The sequence below is a fragment of the Spermophilus citellus genome (assembly GCF_964194105.1).
Source record: "Spermophilus citellus genome assembly, chromosome: 1".
In the NCBI taxonomy this organism is placed as follows: Eukaryota; Metazoa; Chordata; class Mammalia; order Rodentia; family Sciuridae; genus Spermophilus; species Spermophilus citellus.
The window spans coordinates 114,388,807-114,408,739 of NC_138182.1; the positions used below are offsets into that span (position 1 = coordinate 114,388,807).

The window sequence follows — 19,933 nt, forward strand, 5'->3', positions numbered from 1 at the left end:
GCACAGACAGTGCAACAAAATTAGGGTCCGTGTGTTTCCCCCATGAACTTGCTCAGAGAGCTTTCAGGTCCATGAGGACAGAGGGAAGAGTGTCCCAGAGAACTGAAAGGGCGATGATCCCAATGGCCTCAGGTCTCTGGACCACCTCAGCCCAAGCAGCAGGTAAAGCCACAGCCCGTAGTGCATAGTTTCCCAGGTGCTGAGAAACGCCCCTCAGCATTAGACCTGGGAGGGCAAGTCTGGTGCAGAAGCCTAGCTGTCCACATGGATTGGCCATCGGTACTTACACTAGGATTGAAGACCACAGGTGAGCACGGGGCATGTGGAGACATGGAGTTTGAGGGCAGGAGCACCCAGGAACATCCACTATATCAGTCTCATCCTCACACACCAGCAAACTCAGAACTCACCTGTGACGTCCAGATGGAAGGAGACCCTCTGGCCCCCGGCCTCGCAGCTATACTCCCCGGCGTCCGCCTTGCCCGCCTGCTGCACCACCAGCTGCCGCCTGCAGCCAGAGGACTCCACACGCATCTGGGAGCTCTGGCTCAGCTTCTTCCCATCCTTGTACCACGTCACCTCTGTCTGGGACTGGGCCACCTCACAGCTCAGAGTGGCACTCGCCCCCACCTGGGCCTTCACCTCACTGTGTGCCAGCTGCCCCTTGGCAAACACAGCCTTGGGCTCTGGGGACAGAGGGGAAGGACACACAAGTCAGGGACTCCAGAACAGACCCAGCCCTGTCTCACAGCCTGAGCCCACCCCAGGAATGGCCGAGCAGAGTGTCCATCATGAGCAGAACATTGCATGGCCATGCCTAAGTTCTATCCTACACATGACACAAGCTGCAAACTCCAAGGCTGGTGGGTAGATGGCTGGGCAGCCCGTCCTCATCAGAGTCCTAAGTACTTCCTGATCCACTCTGATCCTGCAGGTAACTGCACTGTCACAGCCCACAAGGCCGCCACAGCCAGGCCTACCTCCTGATGCCAACACCCTCCCAGCCATTGGGAATAGACCATGACCCTTCTCCTTCCTGGAACCCCAGCCCATCAGTGGCTTCCCAGCTCTCCCACCATGCAGGGGGCACAAAAGCGGGTGGAGGCGGACACAGCAGGGGAGTCCATCTGAGCACCAAACCAGAAAACCACATCTTTGTTGGCAACAGCTACCAAAGGAATGTAGGAGACCAGAATACCAGTGCTGGCCAATCAGCAAAGACCTCAGAGCCTGTGCAAGTCAATCAGCAGAGAGCCAAGTACGAGCCAATCAGCAGAGAGCCAAGTACCCCTATGGGCCAGTCAGCAGAGTGCTCAGTGCCAGTGTGGACCAATCAAGAGAGAGCTCAGCACCAGGCAGGGAAGAGAGCCCAGCACCAAATGAGCTATCAAGAGAGAGGCTCTAAGCCCTGTGTGACCACTTCCCAGGCTCAGGGGCAGGTCACAGTGGGGAGAGGGAGGAGATGGGGGAAGGACAGATGGACATGCAGGATTCCAAAGGGCCCAAGCAAGGGCTTCTGGAGCTCTGGGCCCAGCAAGTAGGCACAGGCAGGTAGAGGGAGCCCCTGCCCCTGCAGGACATGCTCCCCAGACACAAACAACCCCAATGCCCAACTCCACCCAGAGCTGGGCCACAGATGCTGAGGCCCAAGGTCAGGAAGGACATAGGCCTCACAGAGCCTAGGCTGCCACAGGTGCCCTAGAGTTACCGCCCTCCCTCCATTCACCCAGCCCTAGCAGCACCCACCTGTGACGTCCAGGCGGAAGGAGACCCTCTGGCCCCCGGCCTCGCAGCTGTACTCCCCAGCATCCGCCTTGCCCGCCTGCTGCACCACCAGCTGCCGCCTACAGCCAGAGGCCTCCACGCGCACCTGGGAGCTCTGGCTCAGCTTCTTCCCATCCTTGTACCACGTCACTTCTGTCTGGGCCTGGGCCACCTCGCAGCTCAGAGTGGCGCAGGCCCCCACATCGGCCTTCACCTCGCTGCGTGCCAGCTGCTCCTTGGCAAATACCACCTTGGGCTCTGGGGACAGAGGGGAGGGACACATGGGTCAGGGACTCTGTCCAGGGCAGGAAGCCACCTGGGGAAGGACATCTGGCTGGGTGGCTGAGTACAGACCCTTCTGCAGGCCACACCAGCTTGTGTCCTGGAGAACCCAGCACCCTCAGCACAAGGGACCATGGTATGTGACACAGCCTGCTGCATGGAGCTGTTCCAGGTGGGGACTGTGTGACAGCTCCCTGCACAGGCTCCTCCAGGAAGGGACTGCAGGGCCTGATGCTGCACCTGTCCCTCAGTGACCAAGAAGAGTCTCCCTAGAACTGTGCAGAGCATGAGCTCTGGGCAGGACCTGGGAGGGCCCACCTCCTGCCTGCTCTGAGCATGTTGGCAGCTCCTCTGGGGACATATGGGTCACTTTTGGCTCCTGGGTCCTGTCCTAAGGGTAGAGACCTTCTCGTGTTTTTGGCCGTCAGTGGTGCTCCTCTGTTGTTTCAAGGTTCAAGCCTGATGTGCATTTTCAGTTGATGGTTTTTCTTTTAATCTAGGTGCTCTCTTTACATATGCAAGCTTTTCTGTCCCCCACAGGATGGTTGTAGACTCCCTCTGTGTGTTGCGTGGCTTGGATGTGCTGTCCCCCAACACTCCCGTGCCTTAAGCTGATTCCTGTGTGCAGTGTGGAGGTCATGGGACTCTTTGGAGGGGACCCAGTGGAAGCTGATGAGCTCAGGGCTTCACCCTCTTGTGTGAATCAAGGTTTGCGGGGAAAGCTGGCTCCTGCAGATATGGATCAGGTCTCACAAGAGCAGGCTGTCACGAATCTTGGTGTGTCTGGCCCCCTCTGCATGTGGCCAGTCCCCTTCTGCTTCTCTTTGTGGTGCAGCTGGGACCCTCACCAGGAAATGGGCTCCATGCTGCTTGGACCTTCAGCCACCAAAATTGTAAGCCACAGGAACTTCTCAGATATGTTACCCAGCCTGTTGTTGAGATGCAGCAACACCAAGCACACTGAACCAGAAGCCTCCAATGTGTCTTGAGTCTTTGTTTTAACATAGTCAGATTGTCACTCTTGCTCCGCCGTGATCATGTCTTGTTCTGTTAGAAATCTTTCCTTGGCACGAAGTCTCTAAGCATCTGTGATGTCATCTAAGACCACCGCAGCTCTCCCAGGATCCTGACTCTCTAGTTCTCCGGACTAGCTTTTGTACATGGTGAGAAGTACCAGACAGCTGTGTTTCCATGTGGCCGAATGAATACAGTGTTGCCTGTGTGGGGGCCATGCGGAGTCCCGTAGGCACAGCTGGGTACAGGGCTCCTGTGTCTCACACCGTGGACCGGCTGTCTGCTACCATAGCTTTAGTCAATTCTCAGCGATGGGGGATGCTCAGCTTGCCTATCAGAGCCTGAGGGCCAGCATGCTCTGCACCCTGCACCCAGGCCTGCTCCACAGCGTGGGGACCCTGCAGGCTGATGATGGTCTGACTCTTCCATGCCCTTATGTCCACTTACTTAGATATTATTTGGTGTCTCTCAAAAATGTCTGATTTACCCTGAAGAGCCTTTCAATGCCTTGCTTTACACTTAGCATCAGAAAGGTGCTTCTTATGTAAACACAAGTGAGCATCCCTGATCCAAAACCAAAATGCTGCAAAATCCAAAACTGTCTGAACGACTATATGATTGCTCCAGGTGGAAAATCCTACACCAGGAGCCTTGTTTCATGCACAAAATCTTCCTAAAATGTTGTGCAAAATCGCCTTCAAGCTATGTGTGGAATGTTCATGAAACAAGTGAATTTCACATTTACACTCAGGTCTCATCCCAAAGATAGCTCATTGTGTGTATGCAAATATCCCCAAATCCAAGAAAATCTAAAACCTAAGCACTTCTGGCTTAACATTCTGGATAAGAGGCCTTCATCCTCTACTCTGAGCTTTCATTTTCCACTGCTCACTGCTCGTCTCCCGCAGAGTGGACTCAAATCTGCACAGGCTACCTTGGTAAGCCACTAACTCCACCTGATCACATGTCCTTAGATTTCCGGAACAGAGCCACAGAATTCCACTCAACTCCAACTGCAGTACCTTCAATTCCATTTTCCTCTTCCCATCTGTGCCTTCCCCTCAAGGTCCTGCTCTCGCTGCACGCCAGCTAGCGCTTCCTACTGTCCACGTATTGCTGTCGTGGTCAGGGACCTGGTGGATGGCCTGATGCTGTATCCTTATCGCAGCTGCTCTTTGGGTTCCCCAGTGTTTCACTCTCAGCCAGTGCTGCGTTCCTGGACACTGCCCTGGGGTGGGGGGTGCACCGTCTCCTCCTGGCCACTGCTCCATCACTTTTGCTGGGTGCTGTTGAAGTTGTGGGCTGACATCTCAGGAGATGCATCTCTGTCTTCCACACTTTCCCGGTGGACTGTGCTGTCCATGCCCAACAGGATAGAGAGTGTTTCTTCCTCTTCTGTTCTCTGGAAGACCCTCAAGGAAGGTGGAGTCAGTTCTTTCCAGAACATTTAGCAGGAGAGCTCCTGGACTTACACCCTTCTCTATGAAAAATATTTCTTATTTTTTTAAGTTATAGGAAAGTTTGAGTTGTCTATTTTTTCTTGTGTGACATCTTCATATTGTTTCCCAAGAATCTGTCAATTTGTCAAGACTTTCCAAATTTATCACCATATAAATATCATAAAACAACATCTTGGAGTTCCTAAAATAACATCTTAGAAAGACACACAGGGTGTTGGGGACCCATACATGATCACAAACCCCTTCTGTTGCTATGCCATGCCATTCTGTTGGGCACCTGGAGGTCTGCTATGCACAGCCCACCTGATTGATGTTAAGACTCCACAGTGAAAGGAAAGTACACTGGGCTCTCTTAGACTCCCTGTGAGTCAGTCAGGGAGGCAGACACACACGACTCACTAGGAAGTTCTACAACATCAGCTCTGCTCTACCAGCTAGTGGATCCTGTTACAGAAACTCAACTTTAAGGAAAACTGATGTAGCTTCAACTAATGTATTCCTTTGCAGTTCTAAATCTGTAAATCAAATTCCAAAGTAAAATTCTGACATAGAACAGTGCTAACCAAAGAAAAAAAGGAAACAAACTTTCCCTTGAAGGCCCACCCTGACTCCAGGGGCAGCCCAGACATGGCTGCCAACCCTCTGCCCACACACACTGCAGGAAGGCCCAGGCCTAGAGGTTGCCCAGCGGTGCACAGAGATCTCTGCCCTATGAGAAAGGGCATAGGAGCATCCCAGATACCTAAGGTCAATCTTGAGATAACACCAAGACTAACCCTACCCGGCATCAATTAAAATGTCCCTCACCAGCAACTACCCATGTGGTGCTGGGGACAGCATTCAGGAGCAGCCAGATCATAGGAGGCAGAGGAACATTCAGCATTCCCTGGGGAGACACCTGATCTATCAGAGGTTGCAGGCCAGAGGGAGCAAAATGCAGACAGCAGAGAACATCAGCAGGGGCAGGGCAGCGTTCAGGGTGCTAGTGCACCCCACGTGAAGTTATACTCCAGAGTGAGGGGGTGGGCAGTCCTCCTCCGCAACTACCAAGCCCAGCTACATATGAACAAGGAGGGAGGGAGGAGGGGCATGGCCGAGCACAGAAGTCTAACGGAGAGCACAGGGCCTGTCACCATCAAGGCAAGGTGCTGTGCAGGGACTCACCTGTGACGTCCAGGCAGAAGGAGACCCTCTGGCCTCCGGCCTCACAGCTGTACTCCCCGGCGTCCACCTTGCCCGCCTGCTGCACCACCAGCTGCCGCCTACAGCCAGAGGCCTCCACGCGCACCTGGGAGCTCTGGCTCAGCTTCTTCCCATCCTTGTACCATGTCACCTCTGTCTGGGCCTGGGCCACCTCGCAGCTCAGAGTGGCACTCGCCCCCGCCTGGGCCTTCACCTCATTGTGTGCTGGCTGTCCCTTGGCAAACACCACCTTGGGCTCTGGGGACAGAGGGAAGGGACACACAATTCAGAGACTCTGTCCAGGACAGGAAGCCACCTAGGGAAGGACATCTGGCTGGATGGCTAGGGCAGACCCTTTGCAGGCCACACCAGCTCATACCCTGGGGAAGCCTCAGCACCCTCAGCACAGTAGAGGCATCCCCTTCTCTGCTCAGAACACACCCAGGACCCACAACAGATGCCTGGACACTGGTACCACAGAGCCCTGTGTGGTTCTGGGTTTCCCCGTACACACAGCATGATGAAGCTTATCTTAAAATTAGGCACAGTAAAAAATTAAAAACAGTGCCTAATAACAAAAGCAAACAATTATGAGAACACATTGTAGTAAAGCCTGTGGTTTGGGGGCCATTACTTGAACATCAGACTGTGACACTCTGACTACCTTGACCACGCCACCTGATGACTGGCCAGTGGGCAGGGGCTCACGCAGCATGTACACACTGGGCAAAGGGCTGGTTCTTATCTGTGGGATGGAACAGGAGGAAAACCTCCCACATTAGGTCAGGGATTCCCACCAGCTTTGAGTCACAGACCATGGCCACACCATTCACAGGAGGGGAGGCTGCCCCAGAACACCAGAACTCCAACATGCCCATATGCCTTGAACAATTCCACACACCCTTCGATGGGTGAAATACCCATTACCCCAGATGGGAAATTCAGACCCCTCTCACTAGTGAGAACTAGCCGTGGTGCAGGTGAGGGGACGTGGAGGGCAACAGAGCATCCGACAGAAAGAAATGCACAGATACGACATCTGGTCCACGTCAGACCACAGGGAGAGCCAGTGTCCTGCACACCAAGTAGAACCTGGAAGGCTCTGGGTAGACTCTGTGGTGTGACTGGTGATTGGAGAGTGGAAACCCCACTAGGGGTTCATAAAAAGCCCTCTCCCTGTGAGCCATTCCCAGCCAGCTACTGTCCTCCAGTTAGGAAGATGGAAGCTGGATAGATGAGATCTAATAGGAAAACATTTCACAGGAATGTCCATCTGGGCCAATAGCCAGTCTCATCACCTCCAAACAAGTACCACAGGACTCACCTGTGACGTCCAGGTGGAAGGAGACCTTCTGGCCCCCTGCCTCGCAGCTGTACTCCCCAGCGTCCACCTTGCCCGCCTGCTGCACCACCAGCTGCCGCCTGCAGCCAGAGGCCTCCACGCGCACCTGGGAACTCTGGCTCAGCTTCTTCCCATCCTTATACCACGTCACCTCTGTCTGGGCCTGGGCCACCTCACAGCTCAGAGTGGCGCAGGCCCCTGCCTCGGCCTTCACCTCACTGCGTGCCGGCTGCTCCTTGGCAAATACCACCTTGGGCTCTGGGGATAGAGGGGAAGGACACACAGGTCAGGGACTCCAGAACAGACCCAGCCCTGTCTCACAGCCTGAGCCCACCCCAGGGATAGCTGAGCAGAGTGTCCATCATGAGCAGAACACTGCATGGCCATGCCTAAGTTCTATCCTACAAATGACACAAGCTGCAAACTCCAAGGCTGATGGGTGGACAGCTGGGCAGCCTGTCCTCATTAAAGCCCTAAGCACTTCCTGATCCACTCTGATCCTGCAGGTAACTGCACTGTCATAGCCCACAAGGCCACCACAGCCAGGCCTACCTCCTGATGCCACCACCCTCCCAGACATTGGGAATAGACCATGACCCTTCTCCTCCCTGGGACCCCAGCCCATCAGTGGCTTCCCAGCTCTACCACTACGCAGGGGGCACAAAAGCAGGGGGAGGCAGACACAGAAGCCCCCGGCCTCGCAGCTGTACTCCCCGGCGTCCGCCTTGCCCGCACCAAACCAGAAACCCACATCTTTGTTGGCCACAGCTACCAAAGGAATGCAGGAGACCAAACTGCCAGTGCTGGCCAATCAGCAGAGACCTCAGAGCCTGTGCAAGCCAATCAGCAGAGAGTCAAGTGCCAGCCAATCAGCCCAGAGTTCATAACAGTGTGGGCCAGTCAGCAGACAACTCAGTACCAGATGGGGCAAATTAGCACAGAGCTCAGTGCCAGCCAATCAGCAGACAGCCAAGTGCCACTGTGGACCAATCAGCAGACAGCCAAGTGCCAGTGTGAACCAATCTGCAGACAGCCAGGTGCCAGTGTGGACCAATCATCAGAGAACTGTCATCCTGAACCAATCAGAAAAAAAACCAGCACTAGGCAAGTCACTGGGAGAGAGTCCAGCACCAGGTGGGCTATCAGGAGAGAGGCTCTGAGCCCCATGTGGCCCCTACCCAGGCTCAGGGACAGGTTACAGTGGGGAGAGGAAGGAGATGGGGGAAGGACAGATGTACATGCAGGATTCCAAAGGGCCCAAGCAAGGGCTTCTGGAGCTCTGGGCCCAGCAAGTAGGCTCGGGCAGGTAGAGGGAGCCCCTGCCCCTGCAGGACATGGTCTCCAGTATCAAGCAATCCCTAGTGCCCAACTCCACCCAGAGCTGGGCCACAGATGCTGAGGCCCAAGTCAGGAAGGACACAGGCCTCACAGAGCTTTGGCTGCCACAGGTGCCCTAGAGTTACCACCCTCCCTCCATTCACTCAACCCCAGCATCACCCACCTGTGACATCCAGGCGGAAGGAGACCCTCTGGCCTCCAGCCTCGCAGCTGTACTCCCCAGCATCCGCCTTGCCAGCCTGCTGCACCACCAGCTGCCGCCTACAGCCAGAGGCCTCCACGCGCACCTGGGAGCTCTGGCTCAGCTTCTTCCCATCCTTGTACCATGTCACCTCTGTCTGGGCCTGGGCCACCTCGCAGCTCAGAGTGGCACTCGCCCCCGCCTCGGCCTTCACCTCACTGCGTGCCAGCTGCTCTTTAGCAAACACCACCTTGGGCTCTGGGGACAGAGGGGAGGGACGCACAGTTTAGAGACTCTGTCTATGGCAGGAAGCCACCTGGGGAAGGACCTCTAGCTGGACAGTTGAGGACAGAACCTTCTGCAGGCCACACTAGCTCGTGCCCTGGAGAAGCCCAGCACCCTTAGCACAAGGGACCACAGTGTGTGACACAGCCTTCCCCTGCTGCATGGGGCTGTTCCAGATGGGAACACTGTGACAGGCCCCAGTACAGGCTCCTCCAGGGAGGAACTGCAGAGCCTGATGCTGCACCTGCCCCTCAGTGACCAGGAAGAGTCTCCCCAGGACCATGCTGGGTGTGTGTCTCTTGGCAGGTCCTAGGAGGACCCAACTGCTGCCTGCTCTGAACTGTGGGCTGCTCCTCAGGGAGCCTAGGCCACCGTGGCTACTGTGCCCACTGAGGCTGCACAAAGCCGAGCACCTATGACAGTTACTGGTGCTTTAGGTGTCTGCTCAAGTCTTCTGCCCACTTATCGTGCAGCCCTTCTGTCTTCATTGGAGGTGCTCATGTGTGGGGGTGGTAGAGAGTTGGCTCTTATTTATTTTGTGATTTCTCATGGCCTCCGTGCCCTGTTCTGTCTCGCAGGTGTCTTCCTAGGAGCCACGGATTCAATTATGTTGCATTCAAATAACTCTCTCTTGCCCCAGGGTTAGGGATGGAGTTGGGTAGGCACCTGCCCCCCACGTCTCCATCAACTGTGTGACACACAAGGTGTCTGTGGCTTCAGCTCACAAAGCCCTGACCCCCTGGAACATGTGGACCACACCCAGTGTCATTCCATCTTTCCACACATTCAAATGGTCCAGTCACTATGAAAACATCATCTTTCTCTACCTCTCACACAAACGCAAGGCAGAAAGAAACAGGAGAGGGCTGGTGATGGCAGGCCTGGTTCTGAGTGCCAAGCAGTGGCTCTGTCTTGACCCCTGGCCTGTATGGAAGTGTCCTGTCCACCTCACAGCCTCTCAGTGCCTTTCTGTCCCCTCCAGTGTGTGGTTGCTGCACTTGTCCTTTGTCTACCACTGGCCCTGCCCCCAAATGACCCTTGTTTGGATTTTGATTATTAGTAAATGTCTTTGATTTTTTTAATTAATTTTTATTCATTTATTTAGCCCTGTTGACTGTCATAAAAAAAAATTATGCCCCCAAACCTTAAGATCCTTATTAGAGGTAGAACTAGGAACGTGACCGGTTTGATGCGTTGTGAATTTTCTGAAGTTTCACTTCTGCTGTCACCTGTGCGTGTAGGTAAAGACGTGTTTTCTGCCCGTTGTCGTCTATGTGATGACCGTGCCCAGCCACACCTCCAACCCCGCAGTTCTGTTGGCTCCTCAACTGATAATCATCACCTGTGAACTCATTGCTACACTCTTACACCTATGCTGTCCACTTTTCTTTCCCCTTGCTCCTGGACAAAGGTGCTGGACAAAGGTGGTGACAGTGACGGTGGCCTTCCAGGCGCCCCCGACAGGTGCCCTGGTGTTCTGCACCCATCCTCAGCTGAAGAAAGCTCCATTCAACCAGGCTAAGTGCGTCCGCTGATCTCTAGATTTATAATGTTGGACTTGGTCTAGCACCTTAGCTGGGAAAGCTGTGCTGGAGCTGGTGCTTCCAGGCTGCCCTCCTGCCTGCTGCTGAGGGGCTGGCCAGTGCTCCATGTCTAGACTCCTCCAGAGTCTGGTGGCTGGACTGTGCACTGACCCCCACTTTCCTTGTCAGGTTCTGGCCCTGCTGCCCCGTGCTCAGCTTAAAATGACTCACAGAGGCGTCTCCTTGCTCCACTCGTGATGGCAATCTCCACACGTGTGGAATAATTGTTTCCATTAGTATCTCATATATTTTACCAGAAAATTATCAGGCTTAGATCTGGTCACTAATTCCATTTATCTAGACGCCATAGGACGACTGCAGATTTCTGTACTTTCTATGTCCATTTTCACTGTTTACTAGGAATAAGCCAAGCCTGTCAATCTGTCATCAGAGAGCACACTCCTGGAAGCCACAGGAATCAGATCTGGCGCCACCTACAGCCCTGCAGCCCACCCACCCTGAGACCCTAGAGAGAGGAAGATCACTGAGCTTCTCAGGCTTCTCCACCGAGGCCCGCACACTCCAACCACTGAAGGTGGGTAGCTGCTTGGCCACTAATGCACTGCAGAGCCTGCTACTGTGGCAGAAGCTGCTCGCTCCTTCTTGTTCCTACATTTCTGCAGGGTAGCTCTGACCTAGTATGGCAATGAAAACTGTGGACAGCATCTGGCATAAGCACCATCAGCCTCAGTGCCAATACCTGGTTCCTCTGGAAACAAGCAACAATGAGGTCCCTTGATGTCACTGCACATAGGAAACAAGATAAAACAGCTCCAGGCCCATGGGAAGGGTCCAAAACAAGAAATCGACCATGAACAGCTCACTCCTATAGCACCTTAGAGCATGACCTACAGCCAAACTTCCACCTCATTAAAGTTCCGTGATATTCAGTCTCCCTCTGACCAGAGCCAGGTGACACACATCCTGAGAGGAAGAGCTCACACACTCAGGTGACAGACACCTTGGAACTCAGGAACACAAGCACAGGCAGAGCCAGAGTCCCAGATACCAAGGAGCACCAGGAAGGTGCTGGGTGCTAGGAGGCATGGCCAAGGGTCACTCCATGAGACACCGTGTGAACAGCCCTGGGCCCTCTCCCACCTGGCCCACTAGGGCTCCCAGCAAGCACTGGGGGCAGGCAACATTGAGAAACTAGACAAAAGAAAGCCACAGACCCAGGCAAAAGATCTGCCGAGGTCAAATGCCCTACTCATTGTCACCTTCATGCAGGTTAACTTGGAACTCAGAGGACTCACCTGTGACATCCAGATGGAAGGAGACTCTCTGGCCCCCGGCCTCACAGCTGTACTCCCCAGTGTCCGCCTTGCCCGCCTGCTGCACCACCAGCTGCCGCCTGCAGCCAGAGGCCTCCACGCGCACCTGGGAGCTCTGGCTCAGCTTCTTCCCATCCTTGTACCACGTCACCTCTGTCTGGGACTGGGCCACCTCACAGCTCAGAGTGGCACAGGCCCCCGCCTCGGCCTTCACCTCACTGTGTGCCGGCTGCCCCTTGGCAAACACAGCTTTGGGCTCTGGGGATAGAGGGGAAGGACACACAGGTCAGGGACTCCAGAACAGACCCAGCCCTGTCTCACAGCCTGAGCCCACCCCAGGGATAGCTGAGCAGAGTGTCCATCATGAGCAGAACACTGCATGGCCATGCCTAAGTTCTATCCTACGCATGACCCAAGCTGCAAACTCCAAGGCTGGTGGGTGGACAGCTGGGCAGTCTGTCCTCATCAGAGCCCTAAGCATTTCCTGATCCACTCTGATCCTGCAGGTAACTGCACTGTCACAGCCCACAAGGCTATCACAGCCAGGCCTACCTCCTGATGCCACCACCCTCCCAGACATTGGGAATAGACCATGACCCTTCTCCTCCCTGGGACCCCAGCCCATCAGTGACTTCCCAGCTCTCCCACCACGCAGGGAGCACAAAAGCTGGCAGAGGCGGACACAGCAGGGAAGTCCACCTGAGCACCAAACCAGAAACCCACAACTTTGTTGGCCACAGCTACCAAAGGAATGCAGGAGACCAGATTGCCAGTTCTGGCCAATCGGCAGAGACCTCAGAGCCTGTGCAAGCCAATCAGCATAGAGCTCAGTACCCCTATGGGCCAGTCAGCAGAGAACTCAGTGCCAATGTGGACCAATCAAGAGAGACCCCAGCACCAGGCAGGGGGGAGAGCCCAGCACCAAGTAAGCCATCAAGAGAGAGGCTGTAAGCCCCATGTGGTCCCTTCCCAGGCTCAAGGACAGGTCACAGTGGGGAGAAGGAGGAGATGGGGGAAGGACAGATGAACATGCAAGATTCCAAAGGGCCCAAGCAAGGGCTTTTGGAGCTCTGGGCCCAGCAAATAGGCACAGGCAGATAGAGGGAGCCCCTGCCCCTGCAGGACATGTTCCCCAGACACAAACAACCCCAGTGCCCAACTCCACCCAAATCTGGCCACAGATACTGAGGTCCAAGGTCAAGAAGGACACAGGCCTCACAGAGCTTAGGCTGCCACAGGTGCCCTAGAGTTACCACCCTCCCTCCATTCACTCAACCCTAGCATCACCCACCTGTGACGTCCAGGTGGAAGGAGACCTTCTGGCCTCCAGCCTCGCAGCTGTACTCCCCAGCATCCGCCTTGCCCGCCTGCTGCACCACCAGCTGCCGCCTACAGCCAGAGGCCTCCACGCGCACCTGGGAGCTCTGGCTCAGCTTCTTCCCATCCTTGTACCACGTCACCTCTGTCTGGGACTGGGCCACCTCGCAGCTCAAAGTGGCACTCACCCCCGCCTGGGCCTTCACCTCACTGCGTGCCAGCTGCCCCTTGGCAAACACAGCCTTGGGCTCTGGGGATAGAGGGGAGGGACGCACAGATCAGGGACACAGTACTGATATCAACCCATCTGACAGGACTAAAGCTTCAAGCTCCGTGAACTGGGTCCTCAATGAAGAGACATCATGTGTTCACTCCCATCAGGCTTGTGTTCACAGAGCATTTCCTGTCTCAGAGGTCAACTTCTCATGTTGGCCATGTCCTGAGCCAAGCGCGATCTGAAGCTGGAGGGAAGAGGCTGGACCATCAACTCCCGGTCCCTGGTTCACTGTTTGCCTCGGGACAGTGGCTGCATTGGCAGGTCCTGGCTGTTCATTACCACACTCCAGGCTGACACACCTTTGTCCTCTACAAACCAATCGTGCCTTTCACTTCAGTGTGAGCTCACATCAAGGTATTGGCTCCATGACCTCAGGTGTTCCCATTTCCACCCAACCAGAACACACCAACTAACCTACCCAGGGGCCACCCACACACAGCAGAATGGGGGCAGCCGCTGCTCTGACCCCTGTAACATGCTGCCAGGGCCTGGCCTCTGGTTGTTCAAGGACCAAGTCAGTTGTGCACGTGTAGCGGCAGCACACATGATGGTCCCGTGGGACCTTGCGGCACCCCACTGACAGCCTTTCTCAGAGCAGGCCCACAGCTGAGCATGCTGGGGTTGGTCTCCTTCCTCCAGCACAGAGTCTGTGAGAACCGCCACGTGGCCGCACAGGCATTGGTCTCTGTGCTGGGACAGAGTTGTGCTGCATAGCGCCTTGAGGGATTCCCTTACTCTTGGGGCTTGTTGGGGCTTTTTCCAGGATGGGGATACAATGAGGAAGGCTACTGTGGATGTCCATGGCAGCACAGGATGTGCATGGCCTTAGGAGACCTCTCAAACAGGGCACCAAGTGGCACTCTCAGCAGTGCGGGCAGCTCCCGTCTCCAACCTCCCACAACCTCGAGGTTCTTGAACTGTGTACGTCCCACTCCAACTGAATCATATGCCCCCTCACAGCACTAGTTTCCATCCCTGTCCATTTCGGCATGTAAATATGCTGAAGAGAGTCCACCCGGTGAATGTGGTGTTCACTGACTCACTGGTCTCCACGGCTACCATTTGTGGAGAACTCAGCCACAGACAACTGCAGACCTCAGCAGATGCTGCCCCAGTCAGACAGAAGGCTGTGCTCCCACAGCACTTTCAGAAGGAGAAGACAAAGGCAGATAAAGCATGGACACCAGGACACACTCTCCATGAGATCAGTCAGGGCGCCATGCAAGTAAAAAGACAAATATGCTAAGCAAAATTAGCCAATCATGAAGAACCAAAAGCCAAGGAGGAGAGGACTGAGCAGGAGGTCCCACACTCTGTGAGATTGGTCAGGACGCCATGCTGGAGGAGGGGACTGAGCAGGAGGACACACTCTCTGTGAGATCAGTCAGGACGCAATGCTGGAGGAGTGGACAAGCAGGAGGTCCCACACTCTGTGAGATTGGTCAGGACGCCATGCTGGAGGAGGGGACTGAGCAGGAGGACACACTCTCTGTGAGATCAGTCAGGACGCAATGCTGGAGGAGTGGACAAGCAGGAGGTCCCACACTCTGTGAGATTGGTCAGGACGCCATGCTGGAAGAGGAGACTGAGCAGGAGGTCCCACACTCTGTGAGATCAGTGAGTGCCCTAAATTGGAGGAGGAGACTGGTGATGCAGATGCAGAGCCAGGGAACACCATGGTCAGAGTGATATTTGGGGACCCTCAGCCCTGGTGAGTGCCAAGGATCATCCTGCAGCAACAGACATGGCATGAGCAGGACGGTGGACATGTGCGCCTAGCAGTGTGCTTCAGAGCAGTCCAAGGAGTCTGGGTGTGAGGAGGCAAAGTCCTGAGGGAGGTATTCTCAGAGGTGTGCTCACACTGGGCCCCTGTTTGTCTTTGCTTCTATGACAGAATAGTGAAAACCCATGCAAAGGGCCAGGTGCAGTACAGCTCTAAGAAAGAAGGGAGCCAAAGATGTAGGGACTTCTCACACAAATAGATAAAAATAAATCTTGAGATTGAGGAGCCAAGCCCCCAAGGAAAAGAGCAGTAGAGAATGAAGCCCACTTTTGAGTCATTTCCAATCCAGACTTTGAGGAGTTTGAAGCTGCGTGGGGGCAAGAGGCTACAGAGCTGTCATGGTTCTTTTTGTATTGCTAAACTATATGGCTGAGGCCAGATGTTAGAAAAGAAAAGATTATGTTGCTAAGACCTGCAGGTCTGAGGTTATGGTATGGCACTGCTGTAGCTCTAAGGAGGCCTCATGGCATCCCAATAGCAAGAGTACGTGAGGTGTCATTGAGGAACCAGGATTCTTAAAACAACCCTTTCTCACAAGAACCAATGCATCCCAAACATCTTGCCCAACACCTGCAGGTAAGTAATGATCTGGTCACAAAACTGAAAGCCATGACCTGACCTCCTCCACCAGACAGTGTTCATCTGTTCATGAGGGTGGAGCCATCTCATAACAGACCCACCACCTCAAAACACCAGTGCACTAGGTACCAAGCCCACACACAGACATCCTAGATACAACACATCTGAACTACAGCAGAAGAGAAGCAGAAAGCCTCTGACAGTTAGTGTGAACATTTCAGCATCTTGCTTTCCTAAAGAAACAATGGTTACAGCTGCTGGTACCCTAATCTTTGGAGAAATCCATGGAGGACTATGCCCAGGATCAGGGCAAACCAGAGCTAAAAGACCCTGATCAAACTGCAACTCAGCCTCGAGTCAGAGGATTCTGGAATGTGCCCAAATGGGTCAGTGATTCTCCACCTGCCTAGAAGAGCAAAGAGGAATCCTCTCTCTGAAGCAAGACAAAGTCATCCATATTCAACATCTTTTCTCATATAATGCCAGTTAATTGAAAATTATTTGACATGTCAGGAACTGGCATAAATATTATCAAACCTCACACACACACACACAAAAATGTCATGCTAGAGGAAAGGTGATCTCAGTTATTACAGCTATTGGACAGGCATATAACCATGCTTAGTAGTACTGAAAAAATAAAGATAAGAAAATGAATCAAATCTGGCAACTTACTGGAGATAGAATTCACTGGTAGAATGTGGGCTTAACATGTACAAGACCCAGGAATTATAGGGTGACTTCCACTACAGAATCTCAAACCTTACAATCCATAAAAAATTGATGAAGTGGAACTTATGAATCATAAAATGCAATAACTCAAAGTAAACTCACTTTTGGTGGGACTGACAAACAATTAGATATAGCAGGACATGATATTAGTAAATTGAAAAACAGGTCAAAAGAAAATATCCAGGTTAAAGCAAAGAAAGAAGAAAGGATTATGAGGCAAAGAGAGGATATACATGTAAAAAACATGCAAATGTCTAACAGAGCCAAACAGGAGTCCTGAAAGGGGACACACATGGAACAGGACAGCAAAGGCCAAGTACGCACACAGCTGATCAAAGATATAAGCCCACAGATTCAAGATGCTCAGCAACCCCCACTGGGATGAATACAAAGGAAACCATATAAGTTTCATCAAGGTCATGCTGCAGAAAATCAAAATTGAAATGAAAAAGTCAAAAGTAACAGAAGGAAAAAAATACCTGACTCTCAAAGGAACCATAATAAACCTAATGTGAAAATATTTCAAAGTACAATATGGAAACCATGACTTGCCCTCCTCCAGGAGATAGTGTTCATCCATTCATGAGGGTGGAGCCACCTCATAACAGACCCACCACCTCAAAACAATGGAATAGCCTCTTTAAATAGGAAAAAAGTAAATAGTAAGCTCAATTCATAGTAGCTAAACTATGGAATCAACCTAGGTGCCCTTCAACATATAAATGGATAAAAAACTATGGTATATATACAAAATGGAATAGTACTCAGCCTTAAAGAAGAATGAAATGATGTCATTTGTCAGTAAATGGATGAAACTAGAGACAAATATGCTAAGCAAAATTAGCCAATCACGAAGAACCAAAGGCCAAATGTCTTCCCTGATATGCAGATGCTAGTTCACAATAAGGTTGGGAGGGGTGAGATAATTTGGACTAGACAGAAGGGAATGAAGGGAGAGCAGGCGGTATGCAGGTAGAAATGACAATAGAATACCCTTTGTTCATACATGATTACATACAACCAAAAGAATGAGAAGTTTTACTCCATTTATGTATGATGTGTCAAAATGCATTCTACTGTCATGTATACCTAATTAGAACAAAATTTAAAAATTTAAAAGTCTTCAAAATAAAAAAATATATATAAGTGTCTCTTTCAAAAAAAAAAAGTAACTGCTGAACTATAATTTGATACCCAGAGAAAAGATCCCTCAGCATGAAAGAGATCTTGTTTTCATACAAGCAAAAGGTGGGGACTCTATATCACAGCAGTCCTGCTACATAAATAGGGAAGCCGGAGTTCTTCAAGCACACACACACCCCTGATGGTGCAAATCCTTACTAGACAAATCTTAGCCAGTTATAGAGCTTACCTGAGCCTTATCTTAAAATAGGTATAATCATAATCCTTCCACATAGAGTTGTTGTAAAGTATAAGCAAGTAAAAAGACAAAACAACAGTCAACAAATTCCAGGTCTTCAGGGTGAATTTCCAGTGGCAGGCCATAGTGGTAGGAGGCCTTGTGAGAATAGGGGCCAACAATAGCACACACCCTAACTTCCTGACACTTATCCCAAGCAACACAAGGAAAAGCCTCAAGAAACCCACCTGTGACGTCCAGGCGGAAGGAGACCCTCTGGCCCCCGGCCTCACAGCTGTACTCCCCAGCATCCTCCTTGCCCGCCTGCTGCACCACCAGCTGCCGCCTGCAGCCAGAGGCCTCCATGCGCACCTGGGAGCTCTGGCTCAGCTTCTTCCCATCCTTGTACCATGTCACCTCTGTCTGGGACTGGGCCACCTTGCAGCTCAGGGTGGCGCTGGCCCCCACCTGGGCCTTCACCTCACTGTGTGCCAGCTGCCCCTTGGCAAACATAGCCTTGGGCTCTGGGGACAGAGGGAAAGGACACACAAGTCAGGGACTCCAGAACAGACCCAGCCCTGTCTCACAGCCTGAGCCCACCCCAGGGATGGCCGAGCAGAGTGTCCATCATGAGCAGAACATTGCATGGCCATGCCTAAGTTCTATCCTACAAATGACCCAAGCTGCAAACTCCAAGGCTGGTGGGTGGACAGCTGGGCAGCCTGTCCTCATCAGAGCCCTAAGCACTTCCTGATCCACTCTGATCCTGCAGGTAACTGCACTGTCACGGCCCACAAGGCCACCACAGCCAGGCCTACCTCCTGATGCCACCACCCTCCCAGACATTGGGAATAGACCATGACCCTTCTCCTCCCTGGGACCCCAGCCCATCAGTGGCTTCCCAGCTCTACCACTACGCAGGGGGCACAAAAGCAGGGGGAGGCAGACACAGAAGCCCCCGGCCTCGCAGCTGTACTCCCCGGCGTCCGCCTTGCCCGCACCAAACCAGAAACCCACATCTTTGTTGGCCACAGCTACCAAAGGAATGCAGGAGACCAAACTGCCAGTGCTGGCCAATCAGCAGAGACCTCAGAGCCTGTGCAAGCCAATCAGCAGAGAGTCAAGTGCCAGCCAATCAGCCCAGAGCTCAGTAACAGTGTGGGCCAGTCAGCAGACAACTCAGTACCAGATGGGGCAAATTAGCACAGAGCTCAGTGCCAGCCAATCAGCAGACAGCCAAGTGCCACTATGGACCAATCAGCAGACAGCCAAGTGCCAGTGTGAACCAATCATCAGAGAACCATCATCCTGAGCCAATCAGAAAAAAAAAAAAAAAAAAAAAAAACAGCACCAGGCAGATCATTGGGAGAGAGCCCAGCACCAGGTAGGCTATCAGGAGAAAAGCTCTGAGCCCCTTGTGGCCCCTTCACAGGCTCAGAGACAGGTCACAGAGGGGAGAGGGAGGAGATGGGGGAAGGACAGATGGACATGCAGGATTCCAAAGGGCCCAAGCAAGGGCTTTTGGAGCTCTGGGCCCAGCAAGTAGGCACAGGCAGGTAGAGGGAGCCCCTGCCCCTGCAGGACATGCTCCCCAGACACAAACAACCCCCAGTGCCCAACTCCACCCAAAGCTTGGCCACAGATGCTGAGGTCCAAGGTCAGGAAGTACACAGGCCTCACAGAGCCTAGGCTGCCACAGGTGCCATAGTTACCACCCTCCCTCCATTCACCCAACCCCAGCAGAACCCACCTGTGACATCCAGGCGGAAGGAGACCCTCTGGCCCCCGGCCTCACAGCTGTACTCCCCAGCATCCGCCTTGCCCGCCTGCTGCACCACCAGCTGCCGCCTGCAGCCAGAGGCTTGCACGCGCACCTGGGAGCTCTGGCTCAGCTTCTTCCCATCCTTGTACCATGTCACCTCTGTCTGGGCCTGGGCCACCTCGCAGCTCAGAGTGGCACTCACCCCCGCCTCGGCCTTCACCTCGCTTTGTGCCGGCTGCCCCTTGGCAAACACAGCTTTGGGCTCTGGGGACAGAGAGTTGGAGAATTCAATTGGTATAAATAAATGAGGGCTCACCTTCTTGTCCTCAAATTCTGGTGCCTGTAGGATCCATTCATTAGCCTAAGTTGGATCTTCTTCCTTATACAATGCACACATTGGTGACTCTTTGGCCATCTT

The 19,933-nt window shown here is 53.2% G+C and overlaps 1 protein-coding gene across 43 annotated transcripts in view; it reads right to left on the reverse strand.

Annotated features, from left to right (window-relative positions):
* The window catches only part of LOC308645737 (obscurin-like), a 131,681-nt gene that overhangs the window by 92,823 nt on the left and 18,925 nt on the right, over positions 1 to 19,933 (reverse strand). For 18 of the 43 annotated variants that reach the window (XR_014021276.1, XM_081288142.1, XM_081288115.1 and 15 more), the window contains 9 exons: positions 19,504 to 19,779; positions 18,002 to 18,277; positions 12,997 to 13,272; positions 11,688 to 11,963; positions 8,546 to 8,821; positions 7,027 to 7,302; positions 5,685 to 5,960; positions 1,747 to 2,022; positions 411 to 686 (listed from right to left, as the gene is read on the reverse strand). The exons of 1 other annotated variant lie outside the window; for it this stretch is intronic. Coding sequence is in view for 41 of the 42 variants with exons in the window: in XM_081288142.1 (XP_081144268.1) it covers positions 411 to 686; positions 1,747 to 2,022; positions 5,685 to 5,960; positions 7,027 to 7,302; positions 8,546 to 8,821; positions 11,688 to 11,963; positions 12,997 to 13,272; positions 18,002 to 18,277; positions 19,504 to 19,779 (2,484 nt within the window). In the remaining variant the exon portion in view is untranslated. The remainder of the gene's footprint in view (positions 1 to 410; positions 687 to 1,746; positions 2,023 to 5,684; positions 5,961 to 7,026; positions 7,303 to 8,545; positions 8,822 to 11,687; positions 11,964 to 12,996; positions 13,273 to 18,001; positions 18,278 to 19,503; positions 19,780 to 19,933) is intronic. 24 more of the 43 variants (XM_081288114.1, XM_081288130.1, XM_081288127.1 and 21 more) reach the window with 22 other exon arrangements.